This window comes from Diceros bicornis, chromosome 40 (assembly GCF_020826845.1).
Source record: "Diceros bicornis minor isolate mBicDic1 chromosome 40, mDicBic1.mat.cur, whole genome shotgun sequence".
Classification (NCBI taxonomy): Eukaryota; Metazoa; Chordata; class Mammalia; order Perissodactyla; family Rhinocerotidae; genus Diceros; species Diceros bicornis.
Window position 1 is genome coordinate 14,492,768 of NC_080779.1, and position 13,962 is coordinate 14,506,729.

The 13,962-nt window shown below is 49.5% G+C and overlaps 1 protein-coding gene across 1 annotated transcript in view; it reads left to right on the forward strand.

Annotated features, from left to right (window-relative positions):
* The window catches only part of CRACDL (CRACD like), a 90,282-nt gene that overhangs the window by 57,408 nt on the left and 18,912 nt on the right, over window positions 1-13,962 (forward strand). Inside the window, exons 8-9 of the mRNA XM_058534497.1 lie at window positions 3,552-3,726; window positions 6,544-8,188. Coding sequence (XP_058390480.1) covers window positions 3,552-3,726; window positions 6,544-8,188 — 1,820 coding nt within the window. The remainder of the gene's footprint in view (window positions 1-3,551; window positions 3,727-6,543; window positions 8,189-13,962) is intronic.

Consider the following 13,962-nt stretch of genomic DNA (forward strand, 5'->3'; position numbering starts at 1 on the left):
TAAACACTGGGTAGAGGGTGGCAAACTGGCAGGTCTGTTTTGCTCTGGGAACTGAGGGAAGGTGACAAGTGGAGACAGCACAGCTCTGGCGGCAGAAGGAAGAGATGCACCCAGGGCTGTGGGGCGAGGCCGTGGGCAGGTTCCATCACCTCTAGGAATCCGTGTCCCCAGAGGGTTTGGAGAGGGTTAAATGAGATAGGGCGGGTCAGTGCCTCCCCGTCCCTCACAAGGAAAGGCCGCAGGGGCATAGATCCAGCAGATTCCTCTTCCCTGGCTCGGCCCACCGCCCCTGACTCCTGTCTGCTGGCCGCTCCCTGTGCGCCGCCCTTGGCCCACTTCTCAGGGGCTGAGCCCCTTTTGAGGACAAACATTGTAAAGCAGTTGTCACCCAGGGTCACCCCCCAAAAAGCCTCTGAACCCCAAACCATTTCCTCAGAGCCCTTTGAGCCGCATTCCTCCAGCAAAGAGCCACCTGTTAGACTTTTACATCATCTATCTCCGGAATCATCCAGAAGTACAGATCTCAGGAAAAACTGTGACTGGGAGCATGCAATGCAAATGGAATGCTCCAGATGCTGCCTTCCCGCAGATGAAAATGCAGGTTGGCTTTCCTGCATCGTCCTGCTCCCCTTGGACCCCACCCCACCTCACGTAGTCTCTTCTCTGATCAAAGACAGAACTCGTGATTCTCCTCAGTCATCAAGGTGCTGGTTTTTCCAGGCCCCAGAGCGAGAGCGGAGACCGAGGAGTGCGAGTTTGGTTCCCTCGCAGGAAGATCAGCAGTGACAGCCAGTGCAGGGGTTGTGCAGGGACAGCTCGTTGTGCAGTGTCAGGGAAGTTAAGCTCGGTGCCAAGGGCCCCCAGCCTGGGGACCAGGCCTGAGGCCAGGACCATCTGCTCAGGCAGTACAAGCGCAGGGCGACCCAAGTGGAGGGGAGTCAGGGAACGCCTGTCTTTTGGGTTTATGGAGGGGTGACCAAAGCCTGTATGGTCACAAACGAAGTCATCATTCTCATTCACAAGTCACTGCATTTGCAAAGCTGCTCACCTTGTCTGTTCTCTTGAGTCCTAGACAGTAAGAAGAACAAAGATCAAAATTTCACCAAGTGTTTATATACATTGTTCCTCTAGACGAGGGTGAAGATGAAGGAATCTGTATGGTTTTGAAATGTAGCCATCCTGCTTGTGACCCTTAAGGAGGACCACCAGGGAAAGGTGTCGCCTGTCCAATCTAGGGTGACTTCCTGAGTCCTCAGCTGCAACAGTGGAAGCCAAAGCCACAGGCACAGAGGAAGTCATGGCCAGGGATCCTGCGGTTTATGTTAAAAATAATTTTTCTTGCTTTATTCCTGTAAGAATCCGAGTCGCTAAAACAAGAGAACTAAAAGAGATTATGTCCACTTATAACCATTTTCCCCTCATTTTAGTAATTATCTTCTCCCAGTTGACAGGCATAAACTTTATACTCACATTAGAAAATGTAAGGGACCTTAATGTGAACAGAGAAAATACATTCCTCTCGGAGGCGGTTCCCTTGCAGGGGGCAGTTCCTGCCTTAGAGCCCGTCCATCTAACAGAGTCTTCCTTCTGGCTTTCTCTCTAGTTTAGCGAAGGCCACTGGGCACCTGCTCCCTGTGGAGCTCTAGGGCTGTGGAAAAGAAACTGAGCTAGACACACCCATGCCCCTTGCTGCCTTTATCTTTTTCACTGCCTCTTTCCTAAGGAGACTATTTTCATGAGGGCTTAGTAAATCACTGTGAGGTGCGTAAAATTATGGTCTTAAATTAAAATGTAAACTTGACACCACCTGCACCCATTAGAATGGCTACTATTAAAAAACCAGAAAATAACAAGTATTGGTGAGGATGTGGAGAAAAGGGAACCCTTATGCACTGTTGGTAGGAATGTAAAATGGTGCAGCCACTACGGAAAACAGTATGACAGTGCCTCAAAAAGTTAAAAATAGAACTACCATATGATCCAGCAATTCCACTTCTGGGTATTACCCAAAAGAATTGAAAGCAAGTTCTTGAAGAGGTATTTGAATACCCATGTTCATAGCAGCATTATTCACAATAGCTAAAACATGGAAGCAACCCAAGTGTCCATTAACAGATGAATGGATAAACAAAATGTGGTATATACATAGATGGAATATTATTCAGCCTCAAGAAGGAAGGAAGGTCTGGCAAATGCTATAACATGGATGAACCTTAAGGACATTATGTTAAATGTAATAAGCCCGAGAAAAAAAGACAAATACTGTATGATTCCACTTAATATGAAATATCTAGAGTAATCAAATTCATAGAGACAAAGTAGAATGGGGATTGCTGGGGGATGGGTAATGGGGAGCTATTGTTTAATGGGTACAGAATTTTAGTTTTACAAGAGGAAAAGTTCTGGAGGTGGATGTGGTAATGGTTGCACAGCAATATGAATGTATTTAATACCAGTGTATCATACAGTTAAAAGTGGTTAAGTTGGTAAATTTTGTTATCTGTATTTTACTACGATAAGAAATTTGGAAAATAAAAAACTTGGGGAAAAAATGTAAACTTGACATTAACATTGAGCACCATGCTGGAATAGAAAGTTTGTTTGGTTTGTAGGTGGCGGGGTTGTAACGAACGCCCAGCACCTCCCAAATTCTCTCTCTGCACGTCGCTCCTCATCTGGGCTGAATCTGCTCACGGGTGCGCAGTGGGCATCCCCCCACCCCAGTACTTTATGCTGATAAATGTCTTTGCAGGAGAACCCACATAGACCTCACCCTGTGGAGGAGCTTGCCATGTTCGGTGGGCGGGTATCTTAAGGTGTTGTCCTCATTCTTCCACCTGACTACCCAAATCTCCTTCCTTCCTGGCAACACTTTTGCCCTTGGCTGACTGTCAGTTACTCCCTGCTGAGCTATAAACTAGCAAAATATTTGAGACTTAACAGGTGGTAACTTAAAGCCAGTTTTCTCTAAGAGGACGTATGAAGATACAGAGACCTTCTAGAATGAACCGATGCAGCTGCAGTGATGGAATGCTGGGTGGGGGGCTCGGCACGTGCTCTGCCCCAGCCTGTAAAACACACCTCTGGACCACCCTCTCAGCTTCAGAGACAGGACCAAGCCTGACTCTGCCCTTGGAGAAATTGGCCTGGTCTCTTTCCTCAGAGAAAGTAGCTCTTGTCTGAAGCACCTGTGCCAGCTGCTGTGGGAGGTGAGGCAGAGTTATCCTGCTAAGGGTGCCTGAGACAGGGGTTCTCTGTGTGGCCTTGGAAATGGGTGAGAGGTCTCCAGGGATTGGCTCAACACTTAAAACTCCCAGCCATTTACCTTTCTAAAGGAGTGTCATAGAACTCTCCCTGTTGAGAATCACGTTTAAAATATGTCCTCTCATGTAAAGCCCAGAGACAGCATGGGCACAGCAATGGAGAGAGCTGACGTGTCGGTTGTTCCCATTCATATGGAGAAGTTAATGCAGTGTGTTTGCTCCTTGTCCCGTGAAGGTCTCTTTAGTTTCCTCATCCCGGCCGGTGTCTCCAGACCAGCTCTTCTCCAGGCAGGCGAGCGATGCCACTGTCTCCCCACGGACCTCAGACAGCAGCTTGGCACCCGTGGCTGATTTCGATTATCCCCCAGAATTCTCCTCCTGCCTGGACAATTCTGCAGCTAAGCACAAGCTTCTGGTTAAGCCCCGCAACCAGCGGTCAAGCAAAATGAGGCGGCTGTCATCGGTAATCGGGCTTCTTTCTACACGCGGAGGTGGGACGGGCAGGCTTGGCAGTCCCCACTCCCACCCACCCCCGCCTCGCCCCCCTCAGGGTCACAGGCGCCCTTTGAGAAACCCTCACGGGTAGTGGGACCATGCTGCAGGAACTGGGGTTGCTCGTCTTTTTCAGCGTTAATCAGATACATCTCTCCCCTGCATAAACGCTCCCTTCATTCGTTCATTCATTGGTTCCAAGTCCTTTCCTCCATTTGGGCAGAGGGGCTGTCCAGGCCTGGTCGGGCATTCTCTGGTTCTGTGATCAGTAGGGTCAACTTCCTGCTCCATGTCATCTAGGCTCTGAATCTTTTGGAGCTCTAGAAAAAAAAAAGGGGGGGGGTGCTTTTCTTACCTTAAAAATCCCATCTTGCACAGTAAAAAGAAAAAAAACCTTGGCTGTCAAGACTGTGATATTTATTATGAGTTTGAAAAACACATTGGAGAGTGCATTTGGCTGAATCTCTCTGCCCCACCAAAGCAGGGGTTGGAAAAGAAAAACACGCCAAAGACAAATGCTGGTTGTTATCTCAGCGTTTACCCTGCTGCACAGAGCTGGCCCCTGTGTGTGGCTCCAACGCAGGAGAAGCGGAACGCCCATAATGTTTACACTAACATCTCACCACACCAGTTGGTCCTCGTCCCAACCCAGGCAGTGCCAGGAGCTGGGAATACTATTAACTCTATTTTATCAGGAGCAGCATGATTAGATGACTCGCCCAAGGTTATATGGTTGGCAGAGCTGCCAGCTACAAGTCCCGGGTCTCAGACAGAGACTGACGCCTCCTCTCCGCCCTGGCACTGCTCATCGGCAGTGTCCTCTGCCCAGAGATGACGTGGACGCTGCCCAAAGACATTTCCTTTCTGGCAGGAGGTAGATGATCAGGCAGCCGTGACAGTCTCCATCTTGGTGCAGGCTGAGCAATGGGTCCCCCACTTCCGTGTCTTCGGGAGGCTTCCAGGGTCTAAAGCCGCAGTGAGGGCCCAGAGGAGGAGGTGAGGGGGAGGTGGTGGAGATGGAGTGGGCCTACGCATCCTCTCTGCTGTACCCAGCCGGAGAGCATGGGCTGAGTCAGAAGCCGCTTTGTTCCCTGCAAAGCCTCTGCTCCGTGTCCGAGCCCACCCGCTGGAGTCCACACTCCACACCAGCCTTCCTCTCGCCTGGCGCCTCCACTGTAACCTCCTCGTAGCTGCCGCTGGCTCAAGTTGGGATGTGCCCAAGCTGGGTCTGCTCCTCAGCTTTCTGCTTAGTGTGGGTTCCGATAGGTTTAGTGTGACCCACATCCTAAAGAGGTTTCAACATTAGTGATTTTCCTGTAGTCGCAAAAGGCCGGTAGTACCTTTTGGACCTGCAGCCTTTGCAAATTCTTCTGTACATTTCTTTGAACATCTTCCTCTTTTTAAATCCAGAGGAGTAGGATTGTGTGTCTTGGCAAGAGTTTGCTTGGGTATTGTCACATACATCCCAGTTATCCTGTGTTCTGGTAGCAAGCAGATGCCAGCTGGAAAATGTTAAAATAACAGCAATAAACAACCACCACCACCGCCATTGCAAACACTCCCCTGAGTGTTGCCTAACAAAAGGGGAAGGAGAGAGCTGCACTGTGCAACAGCTTGGGTCCCTCTTGAGGTCGAATGTCATGAACTTTTTAACAAGGTCAACCTCAACACCCTCAACCTTTTGGTCACTCTCACATACGGCTTTTGAATGACTCATGATTACCGTGCTCTCCTTTCCTTCCTGAGAGAGCAGGAACTGACTTTGTGTGCAGTGAGGAGGAAGTTGGACGAAATCTAAATTCCAGAGCCTTTCCAGAAGACACATACCACAAGGCAATGTATTGTTGTCAGGCCAGTAGGGCTTCAGGAGAGAAGGGAGAGCCATAAACTACAGGCAAGGCTTCCTGTAGGATTGGCAGCAGAGACCGTTCTCAGGGGTGCCCGTAGAGCACCCTGGAGGTGTGAGGGACAGGAGCTGGCTAGTCACTCGGGCCCAGAGTCTGTTACGTGCAGTACGGGGGGCTTGGCTTGACTTGAGCAGGGAGTGGGAGAAACAAGTTAAGACTGGAGAATGTAGGACTTTAAAATTAGCTGAGAAGTTTGGGCTTTATCCTATAAGCTATGGTTTTGACCTTTATCCTATAAGCTATAGTTTGCTTTTGATAGTGTTTGACATGATATGAATCATCTTTTAGGCAAACCAGCCTGCCTTCACTATGAGCCCACATCCCTGGGGGGAGAGAGCATTGAGGTGGGAGACTGGCTCTGAGGCAGCACAGGGTCACAGAGCACCAGCTCTTCAGCTGAGCTGATAAGCTCAGCCTTGACCAGGGTATAGACCTCTCTGAGCTCTTGGTTCTCCAAGTGCAAAGAGGAAATAACAGTCCTTCCCTCACTGGGACTAATCAAGGAGTAAATAAAATGACAAGTGTAGAGCACAAAGCATGGCAGACACCGGCTGATGTTGGTCTCCTTCCCTTTGCTTCACTCCGTTGAGCAGTGTCCACTGGCTTTGTGGCTCGGCCACAGAGCCTCAGGCAATATTTATTTTTAGGGCATAGCTGCCACTGTGCTGCTGAAAGCTGAACCTGGGAGGCAACACTCCAAATAGACCAGTAAGGGAGGGATTAAGAAGAGACACCTGTGTGTGAATGTCTGCTTGAGTGCCAGCTCTAGAGACGTACTGCTTCCTTTAAGCCGTATTAAGCCTCGAACAAGATGGGACGGTCATAGGCTTCCTAAGATTCAACGTAACGATGCTGTCTGTTGTCCTCTTTATTTCTCATAGCGAGCACAGTCTGAATCCCTGAGCGATCTGACATGTACCCCAGAGGAGGAGGAATATGATGAGAAGCCATTACCCAAAGTCAGCACGGAAGAGAACCCCAGTCCCAGACAGCAGGATGTGGTGCTGGACAGGGGCCCTGAGCCTGGGGCACCGGCCACCGTGCTGCAACCCGGGGGGCCCCGTGCGAGACGGGCGCGCCTGCAGCACTGCCCGGCGCTCAGTGCCAGCGCTGAGGAGGAGAGCCCCCCTGAGGATAACCCCTCCAGCCACCCGGCCACCCCAGAGGTCACTGAGCCCGTGTTAGGCCAAGCCCCCTGCTCGGAGTCCCCATCTCTGCCAGAAGGCTCCCTGCACCCTAATCCTGACAATGAAAACCAGAGGGAGGAGCTGCCCCTTGCAAACACATGTACCCGAGCCGAGGACACAGCTGATGGGGTGGTTTGTGCTTCTGGAGACATCGAGAGTCAGTTATCGTCTTACATCCCTGAGGGGGACATGACACCTTCTGAGACTGGCCCTGCCACCACCTTGGAGACTCCCTCTGGTCCAAATGGGCCAGACCAAAATGTCCAGAAGGAGGTGGAGCTGATGCTGGAAGTGCCCAGTACCCAGAGAGCAGGGAAAGAATCTTCTGAGGCCCTGGCCTCAAGCCCCCTGGCCCCCAAGAGCTGCTTGAAGCACAAGGCCCCGGCAGTGACTGTGAGCCTCATTGCGTCTCCCACCCCGCCCACCTCAGAGTCGCCTCCAGAGGAGCCCACTCCCTGTTCCCTGGACAAAGAGGCTGCCCCCCCGGAGCCCTCCAAGGCTGAGCAGGTGGAGTGCCCACAGGGGGGACCCGAGCGGGTGACGCCGGAGCGGAAAATCGAGAGAGCAGGCAGCGGGGTGCGCGGCGTGCAGAAGTTCTCTGTGTCGTCGGGCAGGGGGTGGCCACACAAGGGCAGTGCCCGGCGGCTCGAGCGCCCCGGCCCCGTGGGCCCCGCGGCCGTGCGCCTGCCCCTTCTGAGGAGCAGCCTGGCCTGGAAGAGCGAGGCCGCGCTCGATGACCTCCGGGCGCTCCCTGAGCCCCAGGACGGAAAACTGGACCCTCAGAAGCCACCCTCGCCGGCTGAGTGCGGCTCTGGGGACTCAGGGGACAGGGGGACCAGCCAGGCTGGGCCAGGCAGCAGCCCCCGGGATGCGGCGACCACACCAGCCACAAGAGACCCCTGCACAGCTGCTCCGGAGCCACCCCTGAGTGAGGACAGAAACCCCTTTCCTGTCAAGCTCCGGTCCACTTCTCTCTCTTTCAAACACAGGGATGTGTCCTCTCCGGAAGTAAAAGGCGTAAAGAGATACAGTGCCGAGATCCGGCTAGAAAAAGGAGGACTGACTGTGCTCTCGAAAGATGAGAATTGTCAGACGGGGACGGCCCCCACCACTCGAGGTGCCAGGTCTCCAAACGACCAAGGAAAGGGGAAGGCCCGGTCATCGGAGCAGCTCAGCTCCAAACCGCCCCTGCCCCGAAAGCCGCTGCTGCAGACCCTCACCCTCCCACACCCTCCTGCTCCCTCTGATGCGGGCCCCGGGGAGCTGGAGAAGGTTGAGCCCCAGGACCCCAGAAAGGAGAATCGGACGGGGGAGAAGAGGTCACCGCACAGGGGAGCTGGTAAGAGCTCCAGCCGGAGCAGCCTGGCATGATGGTGTTTGGGAAGGGGGAGGACGGTGGGGAAATCGTATTAGTTGGCCTGTCTTGCTGGACGTCCACAAAGTATGCAGATACTTTGGGTAAAAACTTTGTTCCAGGGGAATTGGAAGAAAAAGTCAAAATTCCTCTTGGTACCACTAACATGTTTGATCAAGAGTTAGGAATGGAGAGTAGAGAAGGGGAAGCAAATATCAGGATTTTGTGTAAGTTTAGAGGAGTCAGGAAAATGTAAAAACTCACTTTGCAGCATATTTCCTGAGAGAAGATGGGCCCCTCAGTGGATCACTCAAAGGCTTCTTCCATTTTTTTTTCTGAAGCTCAGCGAGACCCAGAATTCTAGGATATATGTACTCTGACTGATGGAGATTCTCCCGGGGCCTAAGCTACTTGGTTATAAATGAAGCATCTGGTTCCTCCATGGCTTAGAGTCCTTCTGACCTTTCCCCCCAGGAAGAATTTCCTCCTGTTTAGTAATTAGGCTCTCGTGGCCCAGCCTCACACAGGAAGCATCCCATGTATTAGAGTCACAAGCCTTTGTAACGTGTGAGCTCCTCGACCGGTGGGCGTTAACTCCCTGTTTCGAAAGGGAGATGGTGTTCAGATTGGGGCAGAACGTGGGAATCTTCTAAAGCAACTGTCCGAAAATGAGCGGAGACAAAATAGATGACCTTTCCATGTCTTTGACATTTGTTACCTTTTATAGTGTTTCAGAAGAAATGAGAAATCTGTTGGAAATGGGTGTTTGCAGTGGAGCTAAACAATCTTTCATTGATGGTTTCTTTTTTTTTTAATGGAAATCAGTGTTCCAGAAAACAAAACTACACAAATGAGTTGTGTGTGCGTGTGCGTGTGCGTGTGTGTGTGTGTGTGTGTGATGAGGGCCCTGGGGAGAAATTTTCCATGGCAAATTTTATTTAAAAAAAAACGAAACAAAACATTCAGGATATTTTAAGTGGCTATTATAAGTCCAGGACTACACTTAAGCACTGCATTGTGGGACAGAAAGGAAATAGAACCCAGTTGTTCTCCCAGGGACCCCACACCCTAAAAGAAAGATGAATGACACACAGAGGAAGAATTAGCTCACAAGGAAACATAAAGACAAGTTCAAAGAAATTCTCATCTTATCTGTCTCTCTCCTAGAAAGTTAGTAAAAGTGCAGTGTATTAGTGCTTAAGGTTCCTAAGGTGACCCCCAAAGATGCAGGCGGTTCCAGGGAAAACGCCCCCAAAGAGCCCACACACGTGGCCTGTCTGCTCTGGGCCCCTTGGCTCAGGTGTGGTTTTTCGCTGCGTGGCTACATTAGAATAATCAGTGAGGGAGCTTGGCGGAGGCTCGACTGTAGCTGATGATCCACTTTGCAAATTTCCACCGAGGTTACTGAAGCTATTGTAGGGTGATTCAAAAAGCCGTTGAAACAGCAAGGGAGGAGGGGGTTTGCTCTGTGCAGATAAATCCCTGACATCAGCACCATCCACCTTCATGGCCTGGAATTGAAAATGTCTCTCAAGGGCTTGCTGAATAAATGGAACTTAGACAGATACTCAGGTTCATGGTCAGAACTGAAAAAGAAGCTTCAGAGAGTAATGCTTGACGCATTGATAGTTTATAACTTCCTCAGCCTAAGCTGTGCGAGTTATGCTTTGTTCATTGTCAAATGCCTGGAATGGTCTGTAGTTAAAGACCTTATGGTTTTTTTCCCTTTGATTCATAAAATACAATATGGTATTTATTTATTGACGGCTTTGCTTAGATAGTAAAAGAATTGTCTTGTCCATCTATGTTTATTAATATTCTCTAAGCCACAGAAATAACCGATTTAGATGAATTCTGGAGTGAAAGAATCTAGGTTATTTTACGGGGCACAAATAGTGATTTTCATTTCAGTGCAAAGAGAGGAGAGGAAGAATTCCTGCATCTGCTAGGAACTGACCCTCCCCAGGGTGGTGGTGTTAGAGAGACAAGTGCCAGGAAAGGCTGGGGCTGCTGCCTGGTCCCACCCGGGACCCTGGAGTCTGGGGGCTGCCTCATGCAGACCAGAGCGGAGTCTCAAGGTCTGTGCTGTCGGACCCCATCAGTGAAGCAGCCTCTACACCTTCCCCAGATGCTGGATCTGCTTGTGGTTTAATTCATTATTATTACTTCTGCTGTCATCCTCATTGCTGCCAAATTATAGCAGCTGAAGGCAATTAAAGTCATATAAAACATACGGATAATAAAAGTTTTAATAACCGTATTACTCAGTTTTCCAGAAAGGCCTAATTGTTGCCGTTTATTATCTTATGGTGGCAGGTACTTTACCCAGAGCTCTCAGATGAGCTGCCATCTCCCCTGTCCCCCCTCCAGGGGTATGAATCATAAAGTTAGGTTATTGAAGTGTCCCAGATGGGTGCACAGTTCTGCGTCAGGGACTCAAGCTGTTTTGTCCCCAGCACTCTTGGTATTCCTCCTCCTCTCCTCCACACCGTGTCTCCCTTCTCTGAAGACATGGAGAAACCCTTCAGCGGGGAAGGCCGGGAGGATTCTATCGTTGTTGCAGTAAACAGAGGAGCCCAGCTTGCTGAGTGGGCTGGGCCTCAGAGGGCCACCTTGGGGTGGTTACTGAAGCCCAGTACCGTGTTTGTGCTCCTCAACGCCAAGGAGACCTGTTCATCTGCTAATATGCCATAGGAGGCGAATGGCCCAGAGTCCTCAGCCTTGTTCATTTGTACAGGATGTTACCCATCCAGTCCAGCCCCGAGTCTCCATTACAGGTCAGGAAGCAGGTTCCTGCCCACAGGATTAGAATTAGAAAAAAGGAATTCAAGAGTCGCATGTGGAAAAGTGGTAAAATATAGAAAGTATATAGAAAAAAAGCAATCACTTATGAGTCCACTTTCTTGGTGTTATCCCTGTTGGCCTTTCCTTCTAGTCTTTCTTCTTTGTGTGTGTATGTGTAATTTATTTGCTACGTAGTTGTGGTCACATGCTAGATGTTTTGGAGAGTAGCCGGACAAAGTGCCATTCTCACCAGGGGGCCTCATCTGATAACCAGCCTCAGCCTCCAAACCACGCTCATTCTCACCAACTGGGCTGGTGACAGTGACACACCAGGTCCCTGACCCTTTTTCTAGACTCTAGTACTTACTCATTCATGCAGTCATTCTTCAGCACATGTTTCATGTACCTCTGCCACAGGCACAGCACTGTGCTGGCCCCAAAAGGCAGGAAAAGCACAAGGGCCTTGCCCTCAAATAGCTTACCGGCCAGAGGAGCCAGTGGCAGCTGGATGCCACAGGGGAGTGTAGGTGGATGCCCATCTTGTCTTTTGATGACAGGGACATTTTCTGGAGAGAATGAACTCAAAGAGACTGTCACCTTCCCTGTGACACAGTTATTTCAGCGTATTCAAGTTCATTTGAGTAGAATACAAGGGTATTTTTTGGTATCATGCTAGGATATGTATTTATATATCTTGAATTCTTAAAGAAAACCAACTTTGTTCAGACCTACCTTTCTTTATACTTGATCCTTCCCTTCTAGTTCCTTCCTGAGCGAGTGTGGTCAACACTCTGGGCCTCAGTTTCGCCGCGTTTCCTGTGTCCCTCACACCGTGTTTGTCTTGTCATCCTTGCTTGCCTCCCAGTGCAGCAACCTCTCCTCGGCTCTCCCGCACAGGACAGGACATGTCACAGATTCCCACCTGTTGCCTGAAGTTCTCTCTTCCCCGACTCCCTCGGCCACAGCAACTAGCCCCTCACCACCTGTGGGCAGCCCTGACTTGACATCCCAACATGTGTAATTCAGTTGATCGACACCTGTCCTACCCCAGATCATTTTCTTCTCAGTACCCCATCTATCCAGAGACCTCAGAGTCATTAAAAGTATTTTAATATGGAAAGGCCTAAAAATTATAGGAAAAATCACCTTGTAATCCTACTGCTTAAATAATTACAGACAAAGGAACTAGCATTTCTGACCAAGATGGAGTAAACACACCCCACCCTATCTCTCCCACTGATACAATTTAAAACCCCAGACAAAATGCATAAAGTGAATGTCAGAGGACTCCGGAAGGTGAGGTAAGAGCAGTGGGCGGGGTAGGAGATCAGGACCCTCAAGATGACCCAGCAGCATGTGCAAACAAGGAAGCAGCACCTCCCTGCCTGCCACCGTGGTCCCAACAACCCCGAGCTCTGCTGCTCCCTGCTGCCAGCACCAGCCCTGCAGGACACAGCTTGTGGGACAGTCGTGGCCCTATTCCAGGTGCGCCCCAGCAACCAAGCAGCAACCCCCCGATATGGGGCAGCAGTTGCTGCGGGATGGAGCTCTTTTGACTCCCTCTTGCCTGGTGGCAGTGGCAACGGTGTCCCTTTTGTAGCAGAGGACTTTTAACCCTTCCAACCCTACTCCAGGTGAGCGCCAGCAAGGAGGCAGCCGCCTCCGCGCACAGCAGCACCTGTGGGCTGGAGCCCTTGGACTCTCCGGACACCACCCAGCAGAGAGCTAGCAGTGAGCTGCACCCCTCACCAGCAGCGGCCGTAGCGGCAGGGGTAGTGGTGCTGGTCCTGCAGGTTCCCTTCTCTTGCCTCTCTGCCCCGAGGTGGTCCCAGTCACAAGAGTGCACAGAGCACAGAGGCTAGACCCTGGCTTTCTAGCCAGAGAACCCCGGGGGCTGGAAATCACAGAAAGGAGACACCTGAGGAGGGGTCCTTTACACATGTGTGTGAAATCCTGGGCTTGCCCCCGAGTTGCACCTGCATGAATCTGATAATATCAGCACAGAAAGACGTTTGAGAATTTTAACAGGGCTGAGTCTCAGTGTAATACTCAAAATGTCCAGGATACAAACGAAAATTATTCAACGTACAAAAATCCAGGAAAACCTAAAAAATTCTCGAAAAGGCAATCAACAAACACCAACCCTGAGATGATCCCAATTTTGGAATTATTAGACGATATTTAAAGCATCTATTATACCATGGTTCCCAGAACTAAGAGTAAGCACTTTGAAATGAATGGAAAGATTCTCTCCAAAGAAATAGAAGCTATTTAAGAAAACCAAATAGAAATTTTAGAACAGGAAAATATGCTAACAGGAATAAAAAATTCATTGGAAGAGCTCATTAGTAGAATGGAGGTGACAGAGGAAAGAGTGAACTTAAAGATAGATCAATAGAAATAGAAAATATCTAGTCTGAACACAAAGAGAAAAAAAACAAAAGGCTCAGGGGCCAGCACAACAATATTAAAAAGTATAACATCCATGTCAGAGGAGTCTTAGAGGAAAAGGGAAAGAGATTTGAGTAGAAAAAACATCTGAAGAAATAATGACTGAAAACTTTGTAAATTTTTGAAAAACATAAATTTACAGATCCAGGGAGCTCAGGTGAATTACTTTTGCACCTTTGTAAAAAAAAAAAAATGGCCATATTTGTTTGGGTTTATTTCACCTTTTCAACAAATGGTTCTGGAGCATATGACCATCCATAGGCGAAAATATGAACGTTGACCTAAGTCTTACATGGTATGCAAAAATTACCTCAAAAGGGGTCACCGACTTAAATGTAAAATGAAGCTATAAAACTTTTAGGAACATAGGAGAAAATCTTTGGGACACAGGACTAGACAAAGAGTTCTTAGACTTGACATCAAAGCATGATCCACAAGAGGAAAAATTGATAAATTGGACTTCATCAGAATTAATAACTTTTGCTCTGCCACTAATAGGGTGAAAAGACAAGCTAAGGACTGTG